Raw genomic sequence first — 12,178 nt, forward strand, 5'->3', positions numbered from 1 at the left:
AATTATCATTGATCACACTTTGTACGTGAAAATTTGAAACTTTTATACAAGAATTACTTCAATGAAATTATTTTTTAGAAAGAATAAGAATAAATGTACGTATTAAATCATTAAATGAAAGAAATTACATCATAATAAAATTATAATTTATACATACAGTTTAAAAATTATATATCTTAATTGAAAGTACAAATTAATGGTTTTCCAAGTAATATATCTTTGAGGTACTGAAGTTGAGTGGAAAATATAATTTATCAAACTATTTTAAAACTTAATCTTTTGAATGTTATTTGCATGGGGTGAATTGGGACGATTTTTGGCATTACTTTAAAATATGCACCAAAATAAATACTATCCACTTGAGCTCATAGCAAGTGTTTTACCACCACTAGATTGGAGTCTAGACAATTACAGTTACATTTTTTCATGGTTCACCAATTTGTCAACACATTTAAGATTACCTATAATTAAAATAATACAAAAATATACCATTTTAATTCATATCATACATATGAGAAACAAATAAATTCTTATTCACCTCATTAGGGGCCAATCACAACTCTAAGAGAGAACCCGCTCTCTTTGCAAGCATCTTATCATCTCTTCCATAATTTCTATGAATAAAGATTGCAACTTTGGTTTATTATCAACTTCTACATACCACCGGGGATCCGAGATGCAGCCAACCCCGGAGGATTTCCCAATATTACACGAAAGTCGCGGGCTTGTGCAAATGTGTTTCCTCAGTCAACTGGTGTAGCCTAGATACAATGCAGTGTAGTATGATCGGTAGAAAAATCCACTTGGCCTAGTTTTGAGAGATTTCATTAAGCATTTCGACGACCTTCTTCATCTTGGGCCGTTTTGCTGGTGTGCTATCTGTGCAGAGTAAAGCTACTTTTAGAGCAGCCAGCATTTCTTTCCTCCAACCGAATGACACGGTGCTCAGCCGAGAGTCCAGGATCTGCTCTGGGGTCTCCCCTCGAATGGGAGCAGTATGAACCCACTTCACCAGATCAACCCCTTCACCGAAAGCCTCTTCCACAGGAAGTCGTGTTGTGAGGATCTCAAGCAGGACAACTCCATAGCTATAAACGTTACCGGGCGCTGTAACTTGCATGGTATATGCATATTCTGTTGAACAAGTTAAAAAGAATGTAGGCAAGTTAAATAAGGTTAAAAGCATGTTATTAAAATGATGTTGGCAAAGTATATTTGTGTTCTATGGTTAAAAATATTTTATTTTGGAATTCGAAATAGAATAAGAGAGCATTCTAGCAGGGAATTGAACACATAAATTTAAATGAAGACCCAAATCCAAAAACCACCCTTCTAAGGGTGAGGAGTTCACAAACTTATTAACTGCTCGAAAATTTCTCATGGAATCAATTTAAGATCATGACAGGCGGTTGAAATGTTGGATCTACTCAGATTCAAAACAGAAGGGATACCTGGGGGAATATATCCAAATGAACCAGCAACAGCACTGATACTTGCTGTCCCTCTAGATGGGTCAAGGAGCTTAGATATTTCAACTTCGCCGACTAATGGATTAAAATTATGATCCAGAACTATGTTTCCCGAAGATATATCAAGGTGGATAATGGCCACATGATGGAGAAATGCCAGCCCTTCAGCCACTCCTATGGCAATAGCAAGTCTAGCAGACCAATCAGGTTTGTATTCCGGTTTCTTCGAAATCTCATGAAGAAACTGAGCCAACGTTCCATTCGGAAAGTACTGATGTAATAAAAGAACATCTTCTTCAAATACCACAAACCCAATAGGCCTCATCAAATTTTCGTGGCAGAGTTTACTCATCTTTTCAACTTCTCTGATCATCTTGCTCCGATGATGAACTATGGTTCTATCCATTGATTTTAGTTTTCTAACGGATAGTATCATACCAGATGGCATATCGGCTTTGTATACAGTGCTAAATGTACCAATACAGAGCTTATTTGTATCTTTCGTAATTGCTTTGGCAACTGCTTCAAAGTCTACAGCTTGCTTGAGGTTCTCAACAAACACATTTCCAAGTATAATTACTGGTGTAGTACTTGGTTCAATTTCATCAGTTCCTGAGTCTTTCGCAACTTTTTCTTGCCTCTCCCGCATCATAAACAGCAAGACAACTACTGTCACCGATGCGAAAACAGCCAAACCCGAACCAATGACAACCAATACTATTCTGTAAGACACCTTGTGGTGGTAAGCATCATGAGCCTGATCGTTCAAACCTTCACAAGAAATGCTCAAGGGCTCACCACAGAGCCCATTATTTCCGAGAAAGCTTGAATTCAGGCTTTTTTGAAAGGGAACAAAGGAAGGTATCTGACCGCTGAACTGATTGTTTGAAAAATTAACCTCTATCAAACTTAACATGCCTTTTAATGCGGCTGGAATGCTTCCACTCAGTTGATTATCAGATACATCTAACGAAACTAGCTTGTCTAGTCTTCCAAGTTCTTCAGGCAATTGGCCATGGAGATGGTTGGAACTCAAATTTAAAGCAATCTGCAAGTTCTTGATATGACCAATCTCGGGTGGAATACTTCCAGTGAGACTGTTACCACCCAGATGTAATTCAAGCAGTTTTGTACAGTTCCCAATCTCATGTGGAATCTCTCCACTTATTGAATTCTGACCCAAAAGCAGGAACTGTAATCTTGAAGTAGTGCAGATACTCTCCGGTATGGTGCCATTGAATCTATTATTGCTCAAGTCGAGCTTGTTCAGATTCTTGCCCCGAAGAATTGAAGTTGGAATGTCTCCATACAAACTGTTCCCGGAAACAATCAACTCCTGGAGATAACCAAGTTCACCAAACTCAGGTGGGATGGATCCAGTGAACCCATTTGAGGCTAGATTAAGGAGGGACAGGTTCAAGCATCTAGAAAATTCGGTCACAATTTCTCCAGAAAGATTGTTATTGTCTGCTTCAAAATATGTGAGGCCACTGATATTTCCAATTTCTTTAGGAATGCCTCCAGTCAAGTTGTTATTCCCAATCCGAATACTTGAAAGGTCTTTGCACTTCCCGATCGATTCAGGAATACTCCCATTCAATCTATTCTGAGTCAGAACCAATGTTATAAGCTTTTCCATTGCAAAAATGCTATCAGGAATCGACCCCTCAAGCTGGTTTGAATGAAGATTCAGCAACTGAAGTTCAGAGACCGAACCTAACTTATCAAGAATCACACCACTCAACTCATTTTCGTAAGCAGCAAAGATTCTCAAATTGGTAAGATTACCCACCCACAATGGGATAGAACCATTCAATCTGTTTGAAAACAGCTGTAAATCCTGCAGCTTCTCTAAACCCTCGAGCTCATCAGGTATCACACCCATGAGCAAGTTATTAGAAAGGTTTAATTCCCTGAGATTTCTAAGCATACCCAACTCTAGAGGTATTGAACCTCCAAACTTATTGAATGATAAATCAAGAAACTCAAGCTCAGATAAATACCCAAAAGCAGATGGAATGATGCCTTGGAAATTGTTGTATGAAAGATCAAGCCACTTTAGTGCTTTGAGCTTAGAAATGAGAGTCACATTACCTTGAAGTCCATGATTAGAAAGATCAAGCCTCTCAACAAATGAATTGTTGGAGCTGCAAAAAATGCCAGGCCACGAGCAATAATCTGAGTTATTTACGTTCCAACCAGATAATCTAATCTCTTTCCCGATTTCTAGTAGTGTTTCTTCATCATCGAGCACTTGAGTAAAACCAAGTTGAGAAGATGAGAGGAACCCAAAAAGCAAAATGCTCAACAAACTAAAGAATTGCATTTTTGTGTTGCTCGCAATTTGGGGAAAAGAAAAAGAAAAGAGATGGAACTAAAGATGTTTTCTTATCCTCACAAAGCCAAAAAGGGTCGTGAAAACATCAAATTATAGTGAATTTCATCAAAAACATGAGCTTCTATATTTCTATTTACGCTGTGAATCCACAAATAGGTAACAGAGCAAACAACATGAAGGCTCTGCCATTACATATTTTTAGTAAAGCGAAACAACAAAAGCCTTGAAATAGACTACCCCACCATCACATTTCACCTTTCCTAAATGGCCCATCTCAAAAATCTTGAAAATGAAGGGAAATAGAAAGCAATGACCTTTCCTTCCCCACAACTCGAGTAGTAAAAATGTACTTTTTATGATATCTCGATCAAAACCAACAAAACCAAACATACCAATTCAGCCCAAAATCTACCAAAAAAGCAGTAATCTTTTCTGCAGGAACATCACATATTACGTGAAAGCACACACAACAGACACGAGGGCAAGCAAGATTGGCAAAGGGCAGAGAGTAATTTCAAGAACTCGTTATCAAAACTCAATCGACTGACTACCCTCAAAAAAATAAAAAATCAATCCCAACACGCTAAAACCCGAAAAAAAAGAACAATAACAAAGCTGAGCAAAAGCTTGCAGGTAGGAAAAGAAGGAAAGGAACTTTCCTAGGACTACAGAAGAACGCAGGTTGTGGAAGAGAGATTGTACAATGTTTATAGGTAATAACAGCTTTCAGAAATGCTCAGAATCAGATGTTTTCTGCGCTCTGTCACTCTGTGAATGAGAGAGAGAGAGAGAGAGAATGGTGAGACGCCATGTTTGTGCATAGTGAAAGCTTCACGAGAAATGAGCAGTCTTGAATCAATGACACTGTTTCTGCCTCAGACTGTTGCAAGCGTGCCTCAATTATACTTCGCTGTACTACAAGTTAGCTAGGAATTCCAGTTAATTTATTAATTATTGATTTCCGAAAATATTAAATGTTAATTATATTCTTTATTTTTTATTTGTGTTTATTGAAAATAAATATAATTGTGATATATTATTATTTTGATTAATTCAATTGAATTGATTATAATCTATTCGATGAAATTTCTTTTAATCTGGCTCGAAATATTACGGGAGTTCTATCAGATAACTGACTCTCAACTTTGATTAAATTTTGAAATGTATTGAAAATATTACTATTTCCAAATAGTGTCTAGAATTGATTTTTTTTTTTTTTGGGTGGTAGATAGATTTTGAATTTTTATATTAGATTTACATATTAAGTCTAAGGTTTCTCCAATGTTTGTATCTTTTCGAACTTTTTTCGAGCACTTCGAGCAATTAACCATCTTATTGAGAATCTAGATTCGATGTGAGCAATCGCTTTGGAAATTCGAGTTCTTTTTTACTCTAATCGTTATCGACTTATCGCATATCAGTATATTGGTCATTAATAGATTTTCTAGGAAGATCATTCTTATTAACTTAAATCTATATTTGAGTTCGAGTGTACTACCTGCTTAGCTTATGACATTGTATCTCGTGATTTAAACTCTTCTGCACTAAGGGTAATTATCAAATCATGCATTTAATGATTCGTATTTTTACACATGGCGTAATTAATGATATATTGTTGGCGTGGCAAATCATGAGACATTAGATCTATCATTGACATGATACTCATATGCTAGGTTGAACTCTACCTTATAATAGATTATTTTTTAAATTTTTTTTCCTTTTATATATAAAAAAACTTCTATGGTTTCAATATATTATTCTATATTAGAGTTCTTTTATGGTGCCCAACTCATATGCCCAACTCCATGCCCACCATGTACAATATGTGAGTTGACCAACACAATTGATGAGTTGACTTATCACATATTGTACATGGTGGGCATGGAGTTGGGTATATAGAGTTGGGCACAATAAAAGAACTCTTCTATATTATATATATATATATTAGAATATATATGAAAAGAATTTGTCAATTGACGCAATATATACTATATATAAAGAATGTGTCTATTAGACACAATACTAAAAAGGACATTATTTTATTTTATTTTTATTAAAATTTCTCTTATACGGTATAGATATTTCACTTTTGTTTCTTTTGTTTTTTTTTTTTTTTTTAATTTAGACATTTTAAATTGAAGTTAGTCTTTCGGTAATTTTTACAACGATGATATTACTCTTCGTTGAATATAATCAAATTATTTAAAAAAATATTACAAAAACACGTAATGCGTGCATCGATATACTAATTATTATTATCTATAAGGTGTTATGAAAACAACTCGATATTGAATCATGCAAAAGAACTTAAAATTAAATTAAATAAGCAAACGAGAAATTTTATTAATAAAAAATATGTTTACACGAGAAAAATATGCTAGAACTATTTAAACACAATGTGGGATGCATTTGTTGCGTAAAATGAAAGAAAAGAAGCCAATCAAGAACAGTAATGTTGACTTGAGCTGGATTACATACAGTGACTCATGTGGTTCAATATGAATCACATTAAGTGTTGAAAATTTATCGAGCTTCAATTATTTAATAATTACTTTCTATTTTTATTAAAATTTTATGAAGTGACTATAAATTAAAAAATAATGATGTAATTCTGAGATATTTGCATTAAAAAAAATTATATTATGTACTGTGTATAATCTCGTAATGCTATTTTATTTCTCTCGGAGCTGTATATAACTTAGGATTCCATCAATGTGGACCATACTATATGTTTCCCTCATGACATAATTAAAAATCCGAGGCATATGAAAGCTAGTTAACTTATACTGTTGCTTTCTAATTTCAACACACCACTTGCTACAACCAGCTTGAGATATACACACATAAATTCACGGTTGTGCTTTGATTAATGGATTTGTTCGAATCTAAGCTTTCGATTCACTCGTAAATCCTCAAATATTTTCTCGAATCAAATCCGTAAATCCAAACGAAACAGACACATTAGCATGATATACTCCTCCGTTCGAACTAAGGTTGAAACAAAACCTCTCCTTTGGAAGATAGACGAAGGATTCGGGAGAGATAGATCCAGCTTTCGATTCACTCGTGAGATATGAAATACTGTACGTCCAATCAGAGGGAGTCAGGGGTGTAATCGAGTCGAGCCGAGTCGAGTAGCACACTATTCGAGCTCGAGCTCAAGTCATGATATTTAACTACTCGATTTCGATCTCGAGCGAGTAGTTAATTTCGTGCTCAAGCTACTCGAGCTCGAAAATTATATATAATTATATATAAATATATATAAATAAAAAATTATATGAATAAATAAATAAATAAAATATTATATACATTATATTTATATTATATTTTATATTTATATGTGTTATCGAGTAGCTCGTGAGCTACTCGAACACATATATTTTGAGCTCGAGCTCGAGCTCGAGCGATTGTATGTTCTCGAGCTCGAGCTCGAGTTTGGTCAAATCGAGCTCGAGCTCGAGCTTGGTCTAACTGGAGCTCTTTTTCTACTATTTCTTTCTGCCCTATCTTTAATAGAAGGTTGGCTACACTTACAACCCAAATGGAAGCCGAGCGTTTCGTGGTTCAAAAACGCCGAATCTCGTCTGAATCATCATTTGTCAGGACTCTTCTGCGTCAAGTTTTGACCGAGCTATTCACGAGTAGCTCGACTCGTTTACACCCCTAAGAGGGACTACCACAACTCCTCTATATTAATGCATGAACAACTTTCTCTCGAGCACAAGTTTGGTTTCAATGAAAAATGGAAATAGAACTTTTAACAATGAATCTTGACAAACCAAGAACTACAAGATCATCTCATTCTCATTTTTATGTGAGAAGTAGATACTATTTAAAAGAAGAAGTGTAAATTGTCTTTAGCATAGAATTGAGTCAATTCTGTTATAGAATCCTTAAAGTCTACGGCTCCGGATTCTTCGCCAGTTGGATTGGTTATTGAAGATTGTAAGGTCCTAGCTCAGGAAATTCAATTGATTTCTTTTGTTTTTGTTAAAAGATCAGCGAATCAGGCTGCTCACAGCTAAGAGTACCGGTTCTTTAATTGATCTAGTCGGTCGTGTTATTCCGACTTCGTCGGTAATTCAGTTTATAACCTTTGATGCTAATTAATATATCAGTTTGTTTTTTTTTAAAAGAAAAAGAAAAAGATGGGCCACCTTATATTAATTTGTTGTGAAAAAAATTTACGTAGAAAACAACTTAATTTACTCAACTGTGTTCGACTGTTCGATATGCATCAAGAAAGTGAAATGGATTTCACTTTTTACCTAAGTTTGTTGAAATTTGCAAGAAATGAGCATGCTAGGACATATTGCAACAATTGGGGCCATGTAATGTCCATTTGTTGTCGTTGTTGCAAATTATTTCTGAGTGTCTGGTTTCCCAAACACATATTGTCCCTTTAATTGCCTGTTTCCATGACTTAACGTTTAACTAATTCATCATAATTTATTTCACTTACGATGTTGATATTCGCATCATTACGCCCACTCAAGCATTTTCACAATATATATTCTCACGAATTTCGACCATCAACTGATCATCATATGATAAAAAAAATACCCTTATAAATTTTTAATGTGGTAAAATTTTAAATAATTTTTAAAATTTTTTATGTCCGAAATAATTTATACGCAAACAATTTTTTAACTCACGTTCCTACAAAAAAAAAATTTAAAATTTAGAGGCAGATTCAAGTCAAAATTTTGAAAATATTAATTTAAGTGTGGGTTTAATTTTTTCATTCAAGTTAAAGATGCAAATCTCCCATGCGGGTGATGAACCACACCCCTACTATGGTTTCTCTGATAGAATTTTGAGTAAAAATTATTTTGGTATATAAATTATCTATAAAATATCAAATTTATGTAATTGTAAATGATTTAATTGGTTTATGATCCAATTAAAAAGTCAATTTTAGTACTAAAAGATGTATATGTATATTTTTTAGATTTTCACACTCTTGTTTTTTGTTGGAAGCACGAGAAAATGTAAAGAATAAAAGATGAGTCCACTTGTATAATTTTGTGCTTGATTGGAGAACCAAATTTTGCTGCTGAGGGAACATTAGGTAATTCGAATTAAATAATTTCCCATTGATGTTTCAATTTGGAGATATGACAGTAGATATGGATTGGAGTATCCCTATGCAACGCAAGGGCCTACACTTATATTCAAATATATTATACTATGATAATGTATAGATATGTATATATAGTATAAAGACCAATTTTTTTGCAAGGTTAATTTTATGATTGGTACAAATAATTTAGATATAGATGTAAATGGGAGCGTGAGTTGGATATTATGAATATGATAACGTACTCATTACTGATTAGAATTTAGCATAACGATAGTATCTCTTTTAAAATATATTTTTAATTTGATCGTGTGTGATCTATATATTTTATAGGCATCATGCCTCCTTATGTTAGCATATCATGACCAATTATTTTTCAAGGTTTCGATATTTATTGAACTTCATTCAAAAAATGAATTCACATTTTTTTTTTGAAAGAGATGAATTCACATTCTTGAGTAAAATTTTTAAGAATCAATATAAATTTATACATCTATTTCAAATAGAAAGACCATTTTTTTTTATCCACAACAAATATATAGTATATCCAGTATTATTTGCTCAATTATTTTGCCAATCTATCCATATTCACTAAATATATTACTTACTTCCAACAAATTTTATCTCATGCCAAATAATTAGGGGTGGGCACGGGTCGGGTTTTGTCGGGTTCGGGTAGTTAACGGTCAGGTACCCGACATATCGAGTAGGAAAAAAAATACCCGATCATAACCCGATATAGTCGGGTACCCGATTGTCGGGTACCCGAATAACAACGGGTACCCAATGTCGGGTACCCGACTTATTCCTTTTTAAAAAAACAAAATATGGATGTAGAAATTAAAAAATATTATATATATTTTATTTAACAGATTACGCTAATAAAAAAAAATAACCTTTACACATGGTCTAAATTTCGTCAATTTCAAACAAGTGAATATTTTCCTATACTATCCTTTAAAAAAAAATATATTTTCCTATAATATATCCAAGTTAATATAACTAAGTGAATATATTATATTATATTCTTAAAAGTTATCAATATTATGCAACATTGTATTTAGTAGTTACGGTGCTAACTAAGGTAATTTATACTATAATATTATTAAATTGTTTATATTAATAATTTACGTGCTATACATATTATATTAGGTCGGGTACCCGATCGGGTTTCGGGTAGGATTTTTTCTACCCGACCCGACCCGCTCACAATAGAATCGGGTTCTGGTAATATTCGAACCCGACATTTAAAACCAAATACCCTACCCGATCCGATATATACCCGATCGGGTCGGGTTTTGGATACTCGTACCCGAATTCCCACCCCTACAAATAACTCATTAAACAAGGGTAAATTGAAAATTCTATCTGTAAAACATGTTTTTTCAATAATATTTTTAATATGTGTGAACGCGCGCATATAAATATAAATATATAAGACAAAAAGAGTATATAAGTTATTGAACTAAAGAGCAACCGAAACGATGGACTTGAACTGTTAAGCAAAAATAATTGTTCTTTCTATTAGAATGACGGACACTTGACGAAAAATAATTATCTATGGTGCATATAATATGAGATTCACATGATTTAATATTGATACCGTGTATGGTACAAAATCCAAATTAATCACATGTGACATTTGTGCTACCTATATATCATTTAAAAGATTTAAGTTACAAGCGTTATTGTAGATTATATTTTGGTAAAATATGATGCTTGGATTTTTTTACCAAACCAAAAAATTAATTATGCTAGAATGACCGAAAGTTCTGCTTAACGACTAGAATCCATTGATATATAAATACGTACACAACTTTAAATTATAAATATAAAGCAAAACTAGGCCGAACTTCTTCCTGGTTTTAAGATCGCTTTTGAACATAATCATGAGCTTACTCCAGAGTACGTAGGCATTAAGAGGAGATTAAGGCTTGATTTTTGGAGGAATCGGGGATTTAATTAATTAATTAATTTGCATATGTTGCCTTTATTATTATTATTATTATTATTATTATTATTATTATTATTATTATTTATTTATTTATTTATTTATTTATTTATTTATTTATTTATTTATTTATTTATTTATTTTTGAATTGTGGGGTTTTAATTTGTATATTATTTAATTGAAAGGAAACTGGGAAATACAGGCTGCACTTTGTGCATTGTTATGATTGGCATCACTTTCCAAAATCAAAAGATCTAATCATTTCATCACCCCTCTTGTTGCTTCCTTTTGCTGCACTTTATTACCTATATGAGGTGTTTAGAATTTTATTCGTATAAATATTTTCAATTTTATACATTAATATAAGCGTGTATAATATTTCTGAGGTGTACAAAAGAAAATCAAACATATTATAATTGATAACAAAATTAATTGTATTAGCGGATTATCTGGTTCAAAAATAATAATAACAACAACAACAATAATAATAATAATACAAGTTTTTAGTAGATATTATATAGCAAGAAGTTTCATAAGACAGAAATGATTAAACATACTCCATGTCCTTTATGGTCCATCTCCAACATCCCAAATGAGTAAAGGTTGCAGGCACCAATATAATCCCCTGTTGTTGTCTGTACTTAGGACGACTAGAATAGATCGAAAAATCGTCGAAGATTAATTCGAGGATTTAATATATAATACAAAAATATATTTGGATTAACGAAAAAAATTCTAAATGTTGCCTCGGATTTCATACCCAACTCTCTACTTATCTATTGATTGTAGAGTGTTAATGATGAAAACACACTTGCTAGCATGTAGATGGCACAATCTAAAACACTTGAAAAATGGGGAATTTTCCCATGATTACGACATCATATGAAATGGTGACACTATTTAATTCAAAAATTGTTAAAATATTGCTGAAGAAGAGAACATATTTTTTTTCAAGCAAATTTCAGATGACTTGACTCCACCATCTTTTTGGTACTCATATCATGTGAATGGGTGATGGTGTGGGTGGCCACTTTAGGTGAATTAATCTACATGGCCCATAAAGAAAAAAGGAACCAAAAAAAAAAGGTACTTAAATATTATTATTTTTTGCCTAAGAAGAAAAGAAAAAGGAGAGAGAGGAAAAGCAAAGGGGATTTATATGTGGAATCTCAAGTGATTGAGATTGGGCTCCCCCTTTATTGGACATGCATCATGACCCTTGTATCATGCATTGTCTCTCTCTTGTCTACCCATCTAGTCCCCCACCCCATCTATGCTCATACAAAAGGTAATTAAAGAGAGGGGAAATTAAATATGCATTATAAAATCTACTTTCT

The 12,178-nt window shown here is 33.2% G+C and overlaps 1 protein-coding gene across 1 annotated transcript; it reads right to left on the reverse strand.

The window, feature by feature from the left end:
- Positions 1-409: 409 nt before the first annotated feature.
- LOC140887559 (leucine-rich repeat receptor-like tyrosine-protein kinase PXC3) lies at positions 410-4,688 on the reverse strand. The gene is made up of 2 exons (XM_073294877.1): positions 1,452-4,688; positions 410-1,134 (listed from the first exon to the last, which is right to left on the reverse strand). The coding sequence occupies exons 1-2, from the start codon at positions 3,793-3,795 to the stop codon at positions 809-811; spliced, it is 2,670 nt and encodes an 889-aa protein (XP_073150978.1). The 5' UTR covers positions 3,796-4,688; the 3' UTR covers positions 410-808.
- Positions 4,689-12,178: the final 7,490 nt, after the last annotated feature.

The sequence above is a fragment of the Henckelia pumila genome, chromosome 3 (assembly GCF_033568475.1).
Source record: "Henckelia pumila isolate YLH828 chromosome 3, ASM3356847v2, whole genome shotgun sequence".
NCBI classification, from domain to species: domain Eukaryota; kingdom Viridiplantae; phylum Streptophyta; class Magnoliopsida; order Lamiales; family Gesneriaceae; genus Henckelia; species Henckelia pumila.